Source organism: Callorhinus ursinus, unplaced genomic scaffold, assembly GCF_003265705.2.
Source record: "Callorhinus ursinus isolate GAN/ISIS: 27379988/994484 unplaced genomic scaffold, GSC_fseal_2.0 scaffold24, whole genome shotgun sequence".
In the NCBI taxonomy this organism is placed as follows: domain Eukaryota; kingdom Metazoa; phylum Chordata; class Mammalia; order Carnivora; family Otariidae; genus Callorhinus; species Callorhinus ursinus.
Window position 1 is genome coordinate 30,385,632 of NW_027397086.1, and position 19,189 is coordinate 30,404,820.

Below are 19,189 nucleotides of genomic sequence, written 5' to 3' on the forward strand. Positions count from 1 at the left end.
CAGGTTGGCCATGAACCTAGGAAACGAGCCCCTTAATTAGCCAGCTTGGGCTGCGTGACAACCCCTGGAGCTGGCTGATGCACAGCCACCAGCATTTCTGTCTTGCTCACATTCCTTGTCATTTGGCCGGTCGGCTGGCTGTGGCTCTGCTCCATGTGTCTTGTCACACTGGGACCCAGCGGGAGGAGCAATCCCAGTGTGCAGAAGGTCCATTCTCATGGCCGAGGGAATGAGCGAGCCACTGAGCCAGGCACACAATCGCATTTAAAGATTCTGCTCCAGGGGCGCCTGGGTGGCTTACTTGGTTAGGTGGCCAACTCTTGATTTCAGCTCAGGTCATGATCCCAAGGTTGTGGGATCAAGCCATGTGACATATCGGGCTTCCTGCCAGCGGGAAGTCTGCTTCTCCCTCTGCCCCCTACCCCCGCTCGTGCTCACATGCACTCGCTCTCGCAAAAATAAATAAATCTTTAAAAAAAAATACAAGAAGTGCAGTGTTAAGGAAGCGAGGGGAGTGTGTGAGTTTGAGGCGAGAGAAGTGGCTTAGAACTGGGGAAAGCAAGGGAGATGTCGCTGAGGAAGTGGCATGGTGGATGAAGTAGTTAGAGCTCCTGGAAACAGGCACGGAAATAGAAGGTGGGAAATCCTCAAGTAGGAGTGCAGGTAGGAGACAGTTCTTTAAGTCGCCTTCCTGATACTCTTTGCTTTTTATAGTTGTTATATCATGTATCAGGACTTTTGTCTTGCACACTTGTATGCATATATATGTGTGTACCTATGTGTGTGTGTCTGTATACATATTTGTTTTATGTATATAATTTTTAAGTATACATATTTTTTAAACACACACACACACACACACAATGATACCAGGCTATGAATGTAGTCTGTTATAGAGGAGTTTTCAAAAGAGAGCCACAAAGAACCATGGAATTTTAAGACCATTGAAGACACAGGTCTTCAGTTCCCCCTACAACATGCAGTACTGGCCAGCTCTTGCTTGCTTACCTCCAGTGTTGGGGAGCTCACTACCACCAGACATCCTCTTTGGGTTTTCCAGTAGTTGAAAGTTCTTCCTTGTATTAAGCTGGATGCTGCCTCCTTGAAATGTGCACCCAGTGGTCCCACATGAACTTTGTGGACACCCCAGGGCCCCTCTGCTCCTCACCAGCACCACCCCTGGCCAGGAAGATTTAGGGTTAAGGATCATTTCCCCCACCTTCACCACATAGTTGTGGTGACAGAGCAGGCTTCTTCCCTCTCATCCGTTTCTCTCTTTCCTTCTAGGGTCTTAGAAACATTGATGACAGGATGTTGGAAGAGTCAAGTCATGCATCGTTTTCCTTGTGAAGAGTTGGAGAAACTGTGTTTGTAGATGACCGCTTTTGTATGTTTTTACAAATTAGATGCAAACTAGATTCCTATGCAGATGTAGTTTTTAGCAGGGCAAGCATTGGGAAACCAGACTGCATGTGGCTTTTTTATACTTTTGAAAGGAATTGCTCTGTGAGAATTATTTTTTAACCTAACCTCTCCCAGGGAAGGTCACCTGGTGGTATGTTTGTAATTCTGAAGGGCTGGAACAAGAAGGCCTGTGTCAGCCATGAGTCTTTACCTCATTTCTCTGTGATTGATTAGTGTGTGTTGTAGGAGGAGGGAGTAGGGTCACACTGTCCTCTGCCTGCTCTCTGACTTGCTGTGTGTCCCCTCTCTGGGCCTTTGTCTTCTCACCTGGGAATGTGGCGTTGGACCAGAGGTTACCCGTGTCCCGTTGAGCCCTGCCATCCTAGAGTAAGATGGCCCTGTGGGAAAAATAGGGGAGGTGTAGTCTTAGCATCCCTTTTAAGTTCCCTCAAAAACAGTTGCCGTGGCTTCATGCTAGGCTGTGGAGCTGGCCATAACTCTTCCTTCCCTGCCATTTTCCCACCTTGAAGAGATGGAGTCCTTGGCTAGGTGTTTGGGGACCAAGATGTCCCCTTGTCAGCAAGCCCAGCATTCTCTAACCAGGTGGGCAGTGGATCCCTGGCTCCTGGGCATCAAACTGAGGAAAGGGGGTCAGAGGCTTCTTTCTTTGGGCTGTGGGATTAGAGTGTAGTAGAATACCTTTTACTTGGAGAGGTTCTGACCTTACCCAGGAATAAGGCTTTCTTTTCTTTTCTTTCTTTCTTTCTCTCTTTCAAGAAGAGTACTTAATATCTGGGTGAAAAAATAGACACCCTAGGGGATTCAAATTTGTTTTTAAGTCAGAATTGGGATCTCATTTGTGTCTCGTCCTTCAAGTTCATGAAACGCTTTTCCATCTGTGGTCACTCCAACTCCAGGACGGCAGGCAGGGCGAGCACAGATGGCCCTCCCCCTTTGCAGAGGAAGAGACCAGGCGCTGAGAGGGACCGGAACTCAGGGCACCTGGCCCTAGTTGGCGCCCTTCCCACGCTGCTGCTCAGGTAATCTCCTAGCTGCAGAAAGGAAGGTGCTGCCAGTTTCAGGGGCCCCAGGGAACCTTACCAAGGTCCTGCTCAGCTTTACAGCACACTCCCAGGCCACTCCCGCTGAGCATTACATTCTGGAGTCCTTTTTGGAATTAAATTTTCTGCCTTTGAGCCTGGCCATTACATATCTGACCTAGTGGGGTAGTATCACCTTCATGTACTACATGGCAGGAGCATGGCCTGGGAATCTAGAAACATGAGGTCCATTTGGGAATTCATCCCTGGCTTGCTGCCTGACTCCAAGCAAATCCCCTTCACCTTCCGGACCACAGTTTTCCTCATCTGAATAAGAAGGGAATGAAACTAGATGGGTGGTTTGCAAACTTTAAAACATCCGGTCCCCTTTCTTTGAATAAGATCAGAGCTGAAGCTGGTTAACTGGAAGCTGTGCTTGTCTGTTGGAGGTTGGGGCTGCAGGGGACCCGCTCACAACCCCCCTAACTCGGCACCACCGACGCCCTCCCCACTCTGCCCCCTGCCCCACCACAGGGTTTCGGTATCCAAGGTCTGCAGCTAAGTCTTCTGGGGTGTGACTAGTTAGGAGAAGACTTGCTTGGGAAGGCACTTAGTGAAACTGTCAGGAGAAGCAGGGATGTAACGGCCCTAGAGAAGGTACTAGAACAATCCTGCATCTGCTGATAGGCACATTCAGTGAAAATCACTTGACCCACCTCACATGAGCCCAGTCACAGTTGGAGAGCTGGGTCTAGACGCAGGGCAGATGGAGCACTTGGGTGACAGAGCTGAACATCGAAACCACAGGAGGCTGGGTTCACAGTGTAAGGATGTGTAAATCATCATCATCATTGTCATGAGCACTCCCCGAAATTTTCACCAAAACCAAAAAGGCAGAAAAACAGGATTGTTCCAACCTCATGACTTTTCAACCAGGAGAGCCCCAGACCCCTCCAGGGGCTGAGAGCACTGTGCTATGGTTCTTGCCCTTCAGAAACATGGTGCCCCCAGAGCCTGTGTTTTCTGCCCTGTTGTCATAAATGTGATGATGTCACATGACCCCTGCGCCTGAAAATAAATGTTTTGAAAGACAGTCTTCGTGGTTTCGTGGTCTCTCTGTCCTTGGAACACTGCTGTGGGTGAGAGCAAGGCCCACCAATATGCCTCCACCAGCCCTGACACATCTTGCCCTTTTCTTGCCCTGAACGCTCCTTCCCCCCTCACACCTGAGTTCTGGTCACAGCCCCACCTGGACACCTGACTCACAATTTTTAACTAGCCCTTATAGCCTCCTGCTGGCCTGATCCTTCCAACTCCCTCAGAACTTGTGTCTCCCACCGGATACGCATCCCAGTATTTCATTCACTCAGAGAACTGCGCCCTGTCATTTCCCACATGCACACGGAGGCCAGAAGGGTGCAGAAATCAATACGAAGGAGGGTGAGACTCAAGTGGGGAGGAGTGGGCTGGGTTGCAGTTCTGCCAGCCAGCACAAGGTGATCAGAGCAGGGGGAAATCTGAGAAGACTTCCTGGACGAGGAGGCATCTAAGCTGGGGATTGGAGTGGGTAGGGGGGATTCTGGGCTAGGGAAACAGCATGCGGAGGGAGCAGGGAAGGAGGGGTGCAGGGTAGCTTGTGAAGGGGAGTTGTGACCTGTGGTGGTTGCCAGGAGCTGTAGCGGTGGGTGGGGGAGAACGGTTTTAGGCCACACCCCTAAGTGCCAGTCAGAGGAGGTCAGACCCGACGCTGCAGGGGGTGAGCGGCCTGAGTCTCAGTCTTCTGTTGTCAACTGAGTTATAACTGGCCCTAAAGGAGATCGTTAGAAAGCCCGTGTTCAATCCTAAATGTACCCCTTTCCCGAAAGAGTCTGATCTTTAGTCAAAATGGATTTTTTTTCTTCAGATTTTATGGTAAAATTAACCCTATATCTTTAAAAAACATTGCCCTCCCCTTTCCCCCAGGGCTGGATGACACAGGAAAAATTAATAAGAATGCGCAAATCAATCGAGGGTGAACTGTCCCCTCTAATGAATTTCCTCGTTCCCAGCCTTTGCCAGGGCCTTCTGAATGTTAAATCAGAGAATGATTCTTATGTGATATTTTAATTAATTAAGGGAAGCTAAAGTGGCTTGGTGTCTGCAGCTGAATAATGAATTCAGAATGTGGGAGCCCCCATCAGCCAGGGCAGAGGCGGAGAGAGAGTGGCTGCCCACACTTGGCTGGGTGGGACTGGCCTCGGTCCCCTGGAGTGTGGGGCTACCTCAGTTCAGCCACGACTGCGTCCAGGGGCTGAGCGGTGTACGCAGCCAGGTGACAGGCCGTGCCCCCTTCTACTCTGCTGTCTTTCTCGTGCCTAAATCTCCCCATGATATTAGGGGCCTGGTTGGCTGTCGAGGGAAGAGGAAAAAAATCATCGTTGGGGCCAGGTAGGGGGGAGCACAGAAGCTTCTCTTACCTCGGCTCATAAACCCACGCGCACACACATCTGCAGAGCACCAGCTCTGCTCCGTGCTGAGGGGCCTGTGGCCGCTCACAAACCCCACAGCCACCGGTGGCATCAAGCCAGGACCTGTCTCTGTGCTGCCAGAGGTACCACAGTCGTCCCCGGGGCAGAATGGGCCTCAGCTTTGGAGTTGAAGACTCAGAGCCAAGGTCAAGCTGTGCCACAGTCCGGAGTCTGGGCCACTTCCTCTACTCTCAGAGCCCGTACTTCCTCATCAGCCCTGTGGTCCTGAGCCTGCCGTGAATGAGTGGACATGCACTGGCCACCCTGGAAGGGACGCTGAGGGCTGTGTGCCAGGTGGCAGGGGCACAGGACGACAGAGCAGACACGCTGGGGGTCTGTGGAAGACACAATCCAGTGGGACATAAAATCAGACCCGGGGCGCCCGAGTGGTTCAGTTGGTTAAGCGGTTAAACGTCTGCCTTCAACTCAGGTCATGATCTCAGGGTCCTGGGATCGAGCCCCAGGTCGGGCTCCCTGCTCAGTGGAGAGCCTGCTTCTCCCTCTCCTCCCCGCTCACGCTCTCTCTCGCTAACTCTCTCTCTCTGAAATAAATAAAATCTTAAAAAAAAAAAATCAGACCCATTTCATTATATGCTAACAAAAAAAAGCCGTCACAGAACAAGACTAAATGAAGGGTGGGCATTATGAGCTCAAAGTGGCCAGAGACAGCATCCTGGAGGAGACGGACCCTCAGCGGGGCTCTGAGAAATTGGACAGAATTTGGAGGGGAAAGAAGAAAGGAGGAAGGAATAGCATGAGCAAGTTTGGAAGGTAGGGAGTAAATGGTCCATGGGAGGATTAAACTATAAAAGTATCTCTGTGAGAAGCAGCGTAATCGTTGGGCACACCATGTCAGAGCTGGGCCAAGCTGTCCGCTGACTGCTGCAGACCTCCCCACAGTACATCTCCCAGCCTCCCCTGGCACCATTGGCTGGGTCAGGTCATTTTGGCCAGTGGACTTAATGGAAGCCAGAACTTTATAGAAGTAGGTGGGGGGCGCCTGGGTGGCTCGGTCGGCTAAGCGTCCAGCTCTTGATTTTGGCTCAGGTCATGGTCTCAGGGTCATGAGATCAAGCCTCATGGCACGTTCCTCACTCAGTGGGGAGTCTGCTTGAGATTCTCTTTCTCCCTTTCCCTCTGCTCTTCACCTGGTGCTTACACACTCTCTCTCTTTTTTTAATTTTGAGGTTTTTCTTTTTATTTGATTTATTTATTGAGAGAGAGAGAGAGAGAGAGCACATGAGAGGAGAGAGGGTCAGAGGGAGAAGCAGGCTCCCCGCTGAGCCGGGAGCCCGATGTAGGACTCGATCCCGGGACTCTGGGACCATGACCCGAGCCAAAGGCAGTCGCTCGACCAACTGAGCCACCCAGGCGCCCGACTCTCTCTTTCTAAAAAATTAAAAATTAAAAAAAAGTAGGTGGGCCTATTTCACACTCTCATCCCCATCTACCAACTGACAGGGAGGTCTCTAAGGACCCACGCAGGGGTTTTCACTTGGGGCTGTGGACCCCTAGGGACTCTGTTGATAGATTCATGGGGCCTATGAGCCTCTTGAAAGTGTGCAAAATTCTGTGTGGATGGGCATGTGTGCAGTTTTTTTCTAGTAGCTTTCATTAGCTTCTTAAAGGAACACAGAACAAAAATGGTTAAGAACCATTGCTGATAGTGGAGCCACAAGATGGAAGGAACCTGTGCTTCTGAATCTCCATGTGGAAGACAGGTGCCAGTTAACCAGACACCTGCATTAGATTATTACAAGAAATTAACCATTGTTATTCATTAACCATTGGTTAACCATTGGTTAATTGCTTAACCAAGATTAAGCAAGAAATCGACGGTTATTGTGTTGACTCCCTCAACTTGGGGGTTTGTTTGTGGTGGCACTAACCTCATGCTGGGAAGCGTACTGGGCTGGGGGCCAGGAGACCTGTACTCCAGGCCACGCTCCCGCACCACAGAGCCCTGTGGCCTTGGACTGCTACTCGGTCCACCCCTCTGCTTAAGTGAGTGGGGAGACCAGAGACTCTCCGAGTTCCTCATAATGTGCCTTCTTGCTTTCCTCCCAAGGTCTTTCAACTCTAGGATCAACGTACAGACCCCTGGGACTTGGGGGGATTAAGCAGTGCTCTCAGCCTACAGTGGTCTGGCTTCCGTCCCTACCCATCCGCACAAGCTGCCCTTACCAAGTTTCCTGGGACCCCTGGCTTCAGCCAGGGGACACTTCTCCGTCCTTTCACCTGACCTCTTGGTAGCACCTGACTCTGCCGATGGCTCCTTCCTTTGCAAACTTCTGCCTGCCTTGGCCTCTTGACTCCTCCCTCTCGGGTCTTCGTCCTTCTCAGCTGCTTCTCCTTAGCGTCCTTATGGAATTCTCATTCTCCACTCAGCTTTGATGTTGGCAGTATCAGGATCAAGCTCTCCTTGTTTTCCCTGCAATCTGTGGTCAACACAGCAGCTCCAGTGATCCTTTTAAAACATGTCAGATCATATCACTGCTCTGCTCAAAACCCCCCAGTGGCTTCTTCATCATTCACAGTAAAGGCCCCAATTGACCTTCAAAGCTCTATGTGCCCCTACCCCAGACCCTCTACCTCTCTACCTCCATCTCTAGCCCTTGCTCACTCTACTCCGGCTCCTTGGCCTCCTTGTGTTACCTGAACCCTCAGATGTGCTCCAGCCTCAGGGCCTTTGCACCTGCCATTTCCATACCTCTTTCAGTCCTTCGTCATCTCTTCAGTGAAACCACCTCTGAGCACCTTATTGAAAACTACAATTCCTACCCCACCACAGTTCCCGATTCTCCTTTCCAGTGGGACTTTTCTCCATAATAACCTTATCCACCTGATGGACTAAATGCTTCCCTTATTTTACTGTGGTCAGCCTCCCCCAACAGGGAGAATGTGCAGGGCTGGTGTTTGGCTCCCTGCCATGTCCCCAGCACCTGGCATAGTTCTTAGCACATGGTCAGCACTCAATATTTATTCACTGAATAAACGAATAAATAAATAACCTCACCACCTCTTCCCCAAATCTGATCCTCCAACTGGGTTCCCTTTCAGAGCTAGCATGACTGCCACTTTGTCCCCAGCCAGGAGCATGGGTCACCCCTAACTTCATACCCCTCTTGCAGCAATCTGTCACCGCACCCAGAAGCCCACCTCAGGGCTGCCAGGCTCTGCCACCGATCCTCACACCTGGCTCAGATCAGCATCACGTTGGCTTTGGCAATAGTGTCCAGCTCCAGGTCGACCCCTCAAACCATCCTCCCACTGAAGTATAACCAGCCTTACAAACCAAAATAAGAGGGCACCTGGGTGGCTTAGCTGGTTAAGGGTCTGCCTTGGGCTCAGGTCATGATCCCGAGGTCCTGGGATTGAGCCCTGCGTTGGGCTCCCTGCTTCTCCCTCTCCCTCTGCTCCTCCCTGCCCTGCTCGTGCGTGCTCTCTCTCTCTAATAAATAAATAAAAATCTTAAAAAAAAAAAAAAAACCCAAACAGAATCCTCTCACTCTCCTTGGGAAGCCCTCATGGCTTCCCATTGCTAGACAGCCCGTGGACTTCGTCGCAGGCCGCCAACCCCCTCACAACCCAGCCCCTGCCTCCTCCGGGGCCTTTCTTCACAGGCTTCTCCCTTCCTCCCGCCATTCCTCACACCCTCCGTTCCTGCTCATAAACCCCAGGCCCTTCTTCCAGGAACACACTTCCTGTCTCTCTGGTTTCCTCCTCCTCACCCAGCAGATCCCACGCCCCTACCTCCGGGCCTCTCCCTCGGGCCCAGCCAGGTGCGGCCAAGAGTCAGGAGATCCGAGTTGGAATCCCGGCTCCACTCCCAAGCTGAACACCTCTGGGCCTCCACCTTTATTTAGCGAGTGGAATGCTAATAATGAGTACCATGAAGGAGGTTAGAAACATTAAATGAGATCATATATATTGTAGGTGCCTTATAAATATTGTGTGGGCTTAATGTTACTTCTTTCCTCCTGTGATCTCATGGCCTCTGTGCTTCTACTTCTCAGACTTTTCACCTCTTCTGGAATGGTCTCCCTGGTAGCCTGTGAACCCCTGCAGGGAGCTCCTGCCTTATTCAGTTCTGCTTCCCCACAATCTGCCCAGAACCTGCCCCTGAGCCTTTTTTTTTCTTAATCAGTGAGTAATTTGAGCAAATGAACTAACAAGGTGGCCACCAGAGGTCAGGCTCACACCCAGAATAGAGCCAACCCAAACTAGAGTTCTTTTAAAAGGCCTGGGATCTAGAAGCCCTGGTGGGCGCAGCAGAGAAGCAGGGTGTAGGGGCTTGTCCTGCAGCACTGCTGTGGGCTCTTGAGGCCTCTTGAAGTGTGATTAGACGCTCTCCCCTTGCTGGGCCCTCGTGTATGCATATGAAAAACTGAGTCCAAATGGGCTGCGTGCTAATCCTCTCAGCTTCCACTTCCTCATCTAAAAAGAGGGTCACCCCACTGCCTACTTTATGGGATTATGACGCTTCAGTGGCGTTTAAAGACAACTGGCAGAGATCGTGCTCCACATAGTAAGCCCTTGGTGTAAACTTGCCCCAGGTCAACCTCCTGCTCACTCCTCCCGCAGTGAGAGCAAAGAAGGACAGAGGGGCCTCCAGGCTCAGCTGACTAGGAATCTGACCTACCTGACTCATCAGTCTCAGAGTTTTAGGGACCAAAGCGAGAGACCCAGACGATTGTCTTTTTGTAGAGTCCCACCCACACTGAGACAGCCTTTAAAAGGTCCTCTTGGTTTAGAAGTACTGAGAAGCAGACGAGGAGTGGAGCTGTGAAAACACGGGGATGTTGCTTGTTAGTGGTCAGAGACCCCACCCACCCGGCGGCCGGCTCCCTCCCACCTCCACCCCTCCCCAGGCTGTTGGGGAGAAACTTGCCTACTCTGCAAAGGTGCCAAGAGCCTCCAAGAGAAAGGGATAAAAGATGCCCTTTGGGGGACAGCCAGGGTCACCCCAGGCTTAGACTAATGGTACAAAAATGAGGCCCTAGGAAGGGGGGATGACGGTCCCAAATAGACCCCAGGTCCTCAGGAAGCAGTTTTGGGTCCACTCCTGAAGACACAGAACAAAATCATCCTGATGCCTCGGGGAGATAACGGGACATCAAAGAGATGACCAAGGTTGTGCATTCCCAAGACTGAGTGGACCGAGAAGTGTGGTGATTCGTGAGCAGCATGGTCTAGAAAGATGGGAGACAAGGAGAGAGAGGCTCAGCCTTATTTCTGTACCATGGTCTGGCTGGCTGGGATTTACTCCCTTCAGATGGGGAATGAAGTCAGGAGACTAACAATGAATACACTGAACTCTGAGGTTTAAAATCCTGGAAACCGGGGCATCTGGGTGGCTGTGGGTTGAGCACCCAACTCTTGATTTTGGCTCAGGTCATGATCTCAGGGTCCTGAGATCAGCCTGTGTCAGGCTCCGGGTTCAGCGGGGAGTCTGCTTCACTCTCTCTCTCCACCTCTCCTGCAACCCCCCACCCCCCAGCCCGTTTACATGAACAAGTACACGTGCCCTCTTTCTCTCAAATAAATCTTTAAAAAATAAAAACAAATAAATAAAATTCTGGAAACCCCCAGCATGTCACAATGACCCCGATGCTGGGCTCTGCCTGAGGGGTAGTGTGTTTGGGTAGGGGCTGGGGGACAGTGTGGAAGGTCCGAAATGGGAACTCAGATGCACTTGCTCTAGGCAGGAACCAAGGCTTTTCTCTGTGGGACTTAAAGTTGCACTTTGTCACCCCGCCGAGAGAAAACAAAAATGCAACTAGAAATATATTGGAGAGAGGGCTTTTGCACCTGACTAGATGACTACCTGGGTCCCTTCCATCCCCACGACTCTAAAATTTTCAGTTGTAAGAGAATGTTGATTTGAAAAATTGGCAAATAATGTATGGGTATCTTTTATTTAATTTTTAACTGAAATTAATTCACACACCATAAAATTCACCCTTTTATATGAATCACTGTGCAATCCAGTACTTTTCAATATATTCACAAAGTTGTGCAATCATCACTACTATCCAATTTCAGGACCCTTTGAAACCTCCCCAAAAGGAATCCTATACCCATTAGCAGTTACTCCTCATTCCCTCCTCCCCCAACACCTGGCAACTGCCAATGTACTTTCTGTCTCTGGATTTGCCTATTCTGGACATTTCATATAAATGGAATCATACAATATGTGGCCTTGTATGTGTGTCTGGCTTCTTTTACTCAGCCTAATGGTTTCAAGGTTCATCCATACTATAGCACGGGTCAGTACTTCATTCCTTTTTAATGGCCGACTAGCACAAGGAATATTCCATGGAAACATTTTATTTACCCACTCACTAGCTAATGGACACTTGGGTTGTTTGAGTTTATTTTAAAGGAGTGGTTGTATAAATGCATTCTTTGCCCACTTTTTCCCTCAAAGTAATGATAGTCAGTAGCAAAATGCAGGGTAAGCAAGCAAAACAGCTGGCAACCGGTACTTAAAAAAGGGAAAGCATCCTTGATTTTTCGGTTAAGTCATTGAAGAATGGGGCCAAGGTTTGGCATCCACCTAGTTTGAAACTCCTGATGCCTCCCGATCCTATGTCTGAACTGAGTCCATCTACTAAGCCATTAGATTAATACATGGGGAAGTCCTCGGATCAGAAGGAAGAACTAAAAGCCACTGTCCAGATCAGTGGTTTTTAATCTATTTTCCAGAGACTCCCAAGATTTCATGGAAGTAACTCAGGGCCACCAAGGGGGCTGGGGCTGAGGCACAGGTGGATAGGACTCTTGAGTCTAGTCCCCAGTCCTGCTTTAACAAGAGCAGTTCTCATCTTAATTGCTTTATTTGCTGAGCTTCCCTCTAAGAGTTCATCTGGAACAAATAAAGTAGGGTCTGAGGCAAAAAGACTATTTGGCAACCATGGTCTAGGTGATTACGGAAACTCTGGACTGGAGGTGGGGCCCTGTGGTAGCCATTCTTACGAGTTCTTCTGAGGAATCTTGATGGTAACGGTCTTCACCTCCGTGTAGGGCTTAAGCCCATCCTCCCCCAGCTCCCTCCCATTGCCAGATTCCTTAAACCCTCCAAAGGGCGTGTGGCAGGTGACAATGTTGTAGGTGTTTACCCACACTGTGCCGGCCTGGAGCGCCTGAGTGAAGTACATGGCCTTGTCCAGGTCCCGGGTGAACACAGCAGCCGCCAAGCCATACCTGGTGTTGTTGGCCCTCTCGATCACCTCCTCCATCTTCTTGAATTTAAATAAGGGCTGCACAGGCCCGAAGATCTCCTCTCTGGCGATCCTCATGTCGTCCTGCACGCCACCGAAGACCGTGGGCTTGATGAAGAAACCGCGCTCCCCAAAACGCTCCCCACCGCAGAGAAGTTTTGCCCCCTCCTTCTGGCCAAGCCGGATGTAGCTCAGGACTCGTTCAAACTGCTCTTTGTCCACCTGGGGCCCCTGCTGGGTGTCCAGCTCAAAGGGGTTCCCGACCCTTCTCTGCTTAGCCTTCTCCACGGTTCTCTCAAGAAACTCGTCGTAGATGGATTCTTCGACGAAGGTCCGGGAGCCCGCACAGCAGCACTGGCCCATGTTAAAGAACAGTGCTTCGTGGCACTGCTCCACGGCATGGTCCATGTCTGCGTCGGCCAACACGATGCTGGGGCTCTTCCCACCCAGCTCCAAGGTGACTCTCTTCAGGTTGGAATCGCCCGCCGCCTTCTGGATCAGGTGGCCCACCTCAGTAGAGCCGGTGAAGGCAACTTTGTTGACATCCATGTGCTGGGCGATGGCTGCACCCGCCGTTGGGCCGTAGCCGGTGATGATGTTCACCACCCCTGGGGGGAAGCCCGCCTCTTTGATGAGGGAGGCCAAGTACAGGGCAGACAGGGGGGTCTGCTCTGCCACCTTCATGACCACAGCGTTGCCAGTGGCCAGCGCTGGGGCGAGCTTCCAGCCCTGCATGACCAAGGGGAAGTTCCATGGGATTATCTGGCCACAGACGCCAACAGGCTCATGGCGGGTGAAGCAGAAATGCTCGCCATCCATAGGGATGGTCTTGCCGTGCCACTTGTCAGCCCAGCCAGCAAAGTACCGGTATACTTTGATGACCTCATCCAGGTCCAAGGCATAAGACTCCTGGAAAGGCTTCCCATTGTCCAAAGTCTCCAGGGAGGCCAGGTAGACACGATCCCGCTCCACCAGGTCGGCCAGGCGGTTCAGCAGGCGGCCACGCTCTGAGGCATCCATGCGGCGCCATGGAGACCCCAGGCGGAAGGCCTCGCGGGCTGCTTTCACTGCCCGATCCACGTCAGCCCGGTCCCCCTCAGCCACATGGCCAATGACCTCTCCCGTGGCGGGGTTGACTGTCGGGAAGGTCTTCTTGCTGGCTGCATCTTGCCACTCATTGTCGATGAACAGCCGGTTGTAGCGGATGTCTGGGTTCGGGATGGGGTTCGGAAGGGCTGCTGCCGAAGAGTACGGGGCGGTCCTGCCACGGAGGCAGAGCAACCGGGGCACCAGGAAGCGCAGCATGTTCACGACTCTGGAGGGGGACAGGAGGAACCAGAGTGAACAGGTGACAGCAGGCTACATGGTCCCCCAAAGGCCCACCAGCTCAGACATTCCAAGATGCTAGCGTAAAGGGGTGCCACCTCTAACAATGTGGATTGTAAGCAGTACAAAGGCGCGGGTGCGTCAGGGTTGGGGGTGGGGGGCAATGGCCCCAAAGAACTCTCTGGTTCCAACTCCCTCATGTCCCATCTACCCTCCAGCTCACTCCCTCACCTCTTCTGGGTCTTGGATCAAATGTCACCTGCTCAGCAAAGCCTTCCCTGACTGCCCTTTAAAAAATTTACAGAACTGCCACTTTTCTCCCTGCCAGCACGCTGTCCCCCATTCCTGTGCTTTATTTCTCCCCACCTGACACACCAGAGAGTATATTTACACACGTGTATGTTTCTTGTCTGCCTCTCCCCAGTTAAACGTCCACTCTAGGACGGTAGGCATTTTTTTTCCTGGTTCATTCATTGCTCTGTCCCTGATGCCTCGAAGTATGCCTGCTACAGAGTTATTCAGTAGTAGTTATTAAGTGATAGACATCAAAACTTCCACAAACACTGTTCACAATTTGAACTCACAATGGAGTAGAAACCAAAGGGACTGAGAGAGTTGTCTCTGAGACAAGGGTTTGCTTCACTTCCCCTCTGTGCCTCAGTTTCCTCTTATGTGAAAGGCCTCATGGGGTTACACTGAATGGGGCCGTGCACTCAAAAGAGCCTGGCGACTGTCTGCCCAGCCCATCAGAGCTGGCTCGCCCTCAGAAACCAGCCTAGCCCGGCCCCTGGCGACATAGGTCTCAGCTTCCCAGGAGTGCAGCAAGTCTGGAAGCCACTGGAAAGAAGGGCTGTTTATTCTTCCCTATGGCTCTGAAACAGTGCAGACTTTATTAAAACAACAATTATAAAATTTAAACAGTATCTAAAATGTATTCAATGAAATGTAAATGGTGTCTAAAATTCCTAGATTCATTGAAACTCTTACTCTTCAGCCAGGACATCAATCCCTCCTTCTTTTCTGTCTCACTTGAGTCTTGACCCACCAGCAGCCAAAAGGAATTGCACTTGGCCTCTCCACTCTCCACCCTCTGCCACTGGGCATCCTGGAAAGCAAAGCCCCAGCCAGTCCCCCAGCTTCATACAAATCAGTGCTGCCCAAGAAAACCCTCCCCTGGAGGGTAGTTGAGCCAGCAGACCTGTCAGGGGTGCACTCAGGTTCCATTCTGCTCAGAGCTCTGTCCCATGCTGGGACAGAAGCAGCTTTGGGTCCAAAGGCCTGGATCTGAGGAGGGAGGGATCCCAGGAGAGGTTAAGTGGGGGTAACCAATCCATGGGGAGGTGGGGGATGGAAGGACTAAACAGGTGAGAGAGAGAGTCATAGACCAAGGCTGGCAAATCTTTCATGCTTAGCCAAGGCTGTTCCTCTTCTAGGGGCTTAAAAGGGGTCCGCGCTTGGAGCCTCCACTTGTATTTGTAAGACCACAGCACACCACACTTTACAGTTTGCAGGCCATTTTCTTAGCAGTTAAGTCACAGAGATTCCCAGTAACCCCTGGGGTGATCTGGGCAGATGATCATGACCCCCATTCTGGAAGAAGGCTGGGGATCAGAGAGGTTTGGGGACTCACAAAGGACACACAGCAAGTAAAAATAAGAGCCTCAACTCGGATTCCCATAGCCCTAGCTCTAGCTCTGAGTTTCCTCCTGACCATGGGCAACTTCTTATGGATCCCAGTATTAGTGTCCACTGTGCCAAGAACCGGACTTTCGGAATCATCCAGTATGAATGGCACCAACCTCACCCTTTCTGCAGGGCTGTGACACGTGTCTCGGCCTCTCAGCTACAGTCAGGGGCTCTCTGCTGGAGTGGGCTGGATGAGCAGGAGCGATGAGGTCGAGCTAAGGGGGTAAGGTTTCAGGGGGGTCTGCGTCCTCTGAGCCCAACAGGAACCCCCCAGGCACCCGGGTGCAGGCGCAAGGATGTTAGACTGGAGAGGGTCCCACCGTGCACGCCTGGCTGAAGGGCCAGTCCCCAGATGGGAAAGCGGAGACTCAGAGAGATAGCCTCCATCGCAGGGAGGGGGAGCTGCGGCCTGCCTGGGGGCCGAGGGAGAAGGGCGCTAATTACCTGCGGCGGGCTCGGTCTCCGGTGCAGCTCCAGGCTCTCGCAGCCCTAGCCCTGCCTCCCGCCGCTTGCTCGCCGCAGGTCCCGCCTCCGCGCAGCCGCTCAGCCGCTCAGCCGCCGAGGCTCCGCCTGCGTCCCGGGCGTCGCGGATCTGCGGCCCCGAGGCCAAGGCCGCTTCTCCCCCCAGGCGCGGTCGCGTGGAGCTGGAGGGGGGCGAGGAGTGCCCCACCCCCCGCCGCGCTTCCGGGATCCCAGCCACCGCAGCCCCGTCCCGCGACCCCGGATCTCCCGGCACGCTGGAGCTCCTTCTTTGCTCCGCCGCTCAAGCTGCGGTCCTAAGGCGCTCGTTTGGGAGTGGAAACAAAGACCCAGAATGGGGCAGGCCTTCCCCAGGTCACACAGTTAGCGCTCCAGTTAGTTTGCACTTCTCCCACAAGCTGCCCCTTGTTAGGTCCTCATCCTGGAGCCTCTCCTTGACCCCTTCTGTGCCTCCGCCTCTCTCTGTCTTCCCCCTTCGCTGCTCTTCGCCCACCCCCGCCCCCGCACCTTTAAGATTTTGTGTGATTTTTTTAAAAAATGCGCTTTTTTTGGTCCTAGGACAAAAAGAATGTATGCACAACGTAGGAAGCTTGGAAAACACGCAAAAGGTTGCAAGAATTTTTAAAATACCTTCAATCCAGTTTTTCTGTCAATTTCTGAGAAAAATGTTAAAATCTGTGACAATTGTGGTTCTACTTCTTTTAATTCCATCAGTCTCTGCTTCATGTATCAGGTACATACATATTTGTGATTATTATGACATACATATTGACCTTACATCATTATGAAATTATACTTTTGACCTCTAGGGAAAAAAAATACCTTCCCTCCTTTCACCCAAAAGTTGTCATTTATCTTGCCGGTATTTTTAACTTCGTATTTTTCAAAAAATTCATTTAATCAAAAAGAAATTATATGGTGACCTGTATTTTGCTGCCTGCTTTTTTTTTTTTAACTTAGTGATTTATTATGAACCTTTTCTCATGTCATGTTAATTAAAAGGCAACATCGTTCTCTCCCCGAAGTGGTGGGGTAGACCATGGATGTACATTTAGATTGTGTCCATTTCGTTGCCATAAAGCATGCTAACCACACATCTCCGACTCACCCCGCCTCCACTGCACCTTCCTTCTGCTTGGAGAGCGTGGGAAGGTAAGAGCTGTTTCCCACCTTGTTTGCAGCTAGAGCTCTGGAGTGAACTAGGTGCTTCTGATTAGCAGTACCCCTGCCAGATGTGGAGGGCGAGGGTATTGTCGTGCCCCTTTGGGGGCATCACTGACAGGATGGTGGATTGTGAGGATTTCCTGCATTCCTGTTCCTCGTCCCTTCTCTAGCTTCCTGGAAATGCCGTGGCAGCTGGGGCTGCCACTGCTACACTCTGACCACCTGCTCTTTGAATCATGGCTGCAGGGGTGTGTCTGCAGCTAACTAGCTCCAGAGGTGGCCTCAGACAGTAATGAGACTGATGGGTCACGTCCATCTTGTGCTGGGAATCTGTCCTGCTCCTCCCGCCAGCCCTTCCAGCAATTCTGTCAGCACCTGATTCTCCATATCAAATCCCTACCTCTGCACATTTTTAGTGTTCACGTCTTCCTGCTTGAACCCGGCTGGTGGACATTGTTGTTTCCTTAAGCTACATCTCTTTGGAATCTTTCGTGACCATGTCATCCTTAGGATGTTTACAGTCCTTGCCGCAAAATAGAGTTCTCCACTAAAAGCAGTGTGTTTCGTGTCTTGCCACGGCTATGTTCATGTTTTCCTCTGGCTTCCCCCTGCAACCGTGTAGCCCCTTGCAAAGTCCCTTCTGCCTCTCCCACAGCACATGGCCAACCTAGCACCCCTTGGGCACTTGGCGCTCCGTGATGGACTGACTTAATACTTGTTCAGTCAATTATTAACAGCCTCATTGGTAGAAGCAGTGAGTCCATGACAAAAGGAGTATCCATTTTCACGAACCCTTGGAAAGCTGTGGCAGGTGTGAGAGGCCAGTGGCAGACAGGAAGTAGCCCTGTAGGGAGAGGTTGAAGGCTGTGTCCTGGGAGGAACAGCTGAAGGAACTGGGGTGTCCACTCCTTAGAACTCATGGGATAAGTTTGCACCCTCCAAATCTCCAAAGGACAAAGACAGGCATCTGTGGAGCCCAGGGGAAGTTACAGGGGGCAGAAAAAGAACTTCCTGACAAAGCAGAGCTGACTAAGGAAGGATAGGAGGGGCTGCTCTGAAAGGCAGTGAGTCCCCCAACCCTAGAGGAGTACAAGAAGGGATAGACAACCATTTGGCAAAATCCTGTAGAGGGGAGTACCAAAAAAGGACTGAATAAGACAAGGGGCTTTCAGAGATAGATGTGCATCAGAACTGCCTGAAAAGTATATATATATATACACACACACATATATACATATATAATATATATGTGTATATATACATATACAACCAAAAAAAACAACCCCACAATCTCTCTGGGTCTTACCTTCAGAGATTCTAAATTTTTAGATGTTGGTTGAGACCCAGGAATTTTTTTAAGTTCTCCACATTCTCCAGATATGCAGCTATATGTGGGGAGGACCAACCTAAGTGGTCTTTGGGGATACTATGACTCTACCATGGATGGTTCTCAGAAAGGGACTAATCCAGCGAATGCTTTGTCTCTATCTACATTCCATTCGGCAAGCCCACCCTTGACATTTCACAAGCTGTGGCTGTCATCAGAACTCACCAAAGTAGTCCCATCGCAAGGCATTTGTAAAAGCATCCCAAAAATTAGAAAGTAAAAACCTTCCACAATGCTTGACATTTACAGTTTGGAGAGAAGCACAAATGGGCAGTGGCTCAGGGTAAAATGCATTCATTATTTTTGCAGAGAGTTGACAACTGTTCAGGAATGTTTTGGATTCAGCTTTCAAATTGGCAAAAAAGATCGAGGCCTCTAGAACGGATGTTGGGCCTGGAGCCACTGTGAGTGTTTGGACTAAAAGGACTGAAGGGGAAATTGTGAGATAACACAAGCCATAGCCAGGTCAGTGTCAGCAAGGAATGTCACCCAGGGATGTGTTTACACTGGCTGGTAGGGGAAGAGAGGCTATTTCTATCCTCTGCCGTTTTGGAGCCTTATATGTCTAGGAAGTTCCTAGAGAAGATTCCTGCCTCTGAGACAATGAAAGGATCAGACAGATTCCAAACCAAAAGCCACGCAAGCGGCACTGGGCTTTTTATTCTACACGGAGCACAACAGGTGCCTCTGCTCTCCGCCTTCGAACTGGAGATAGAATCTGGGTCAAGATAGTGAGGGAGTTCAGGGAATGAAAATTTAAAAATAACAATGCATGTAAAAGCAAACCCAAATATACCCTTTCCCCCCTCCTTTTCTCCGGAGTGAGCCTCTACACTCTGTGACGTTGACACTGTGGGAACATGACCAAAGTCAAAACGTTGTCAAACCAGCCCTGAGAACTGACCACAAACTCCGTTTCCCTCCCACCTGCCCGGCTTCTTTTCCCTTTCCCTCCCGCTGCGCCTCAGTTTA

The 19,189-nt window shown here is 51.0% G+C and overlaps 2 protein-coding genes across 4 annotated transcripts in view; one reads left to right on the forward strand and one right to left on the reverse strand.

Moving 5' to 3' along the window:
* The window catches only part of IGFBPL1 (insulin like growth factor binding protein like 1), a 14,115-nt gene extending 12,365 nt beyond the window's left edge, over positions 1-1,750 (forward strand). Inside the window, exon 5 of the mRNA XM_025888566.2 lies at positions 1,288-1,750. The gene's annotated coding sequence lies outside the window, so the exon portion shown is untranslated. The remainder of the gene's footprint in view (positions 1-1,287) is intronic.
* Positions 1-15,731, reverse strand: part of ALDH1B1 (aldehyde dehydrogenase 1 family member B1) — a 16,244-nt gene extending 513 nt beyond the window's left edge. Inside the window, exons 1-3 of one of the 3 annotated variants that reach the window (XR_012373551.1) lie at positions 3,161-3,257; positions 1,732-1,802; positions 1,009-1,179 (exon numbers count right to left, since the gene is read on the reverse strand). Coding sequence is in view for 1 of the 3 variants with exons in the window: in XM_073876699.1 (XP_073732800.1) it covers positions 11,926-13,479 (1,554 nt within the window). In the remaining 2 variants the exon portion in view is untranslated. Of the gene's footprint in view, positions 1-1,008; positions 1,180-1,731; positions 1,803-3,160; positions 3,258-7,189; positions 7,390-10,864; positions 13,490-15,630 lie in introns of those variants that run through there. The other 2 variants (XR_012373550.1, XM_073876699.1) reach the window with 2 other exon arrangements.
* Between the last annotated feature and the right edge of the window lie 3,458 nt (positions 15,732-19,189).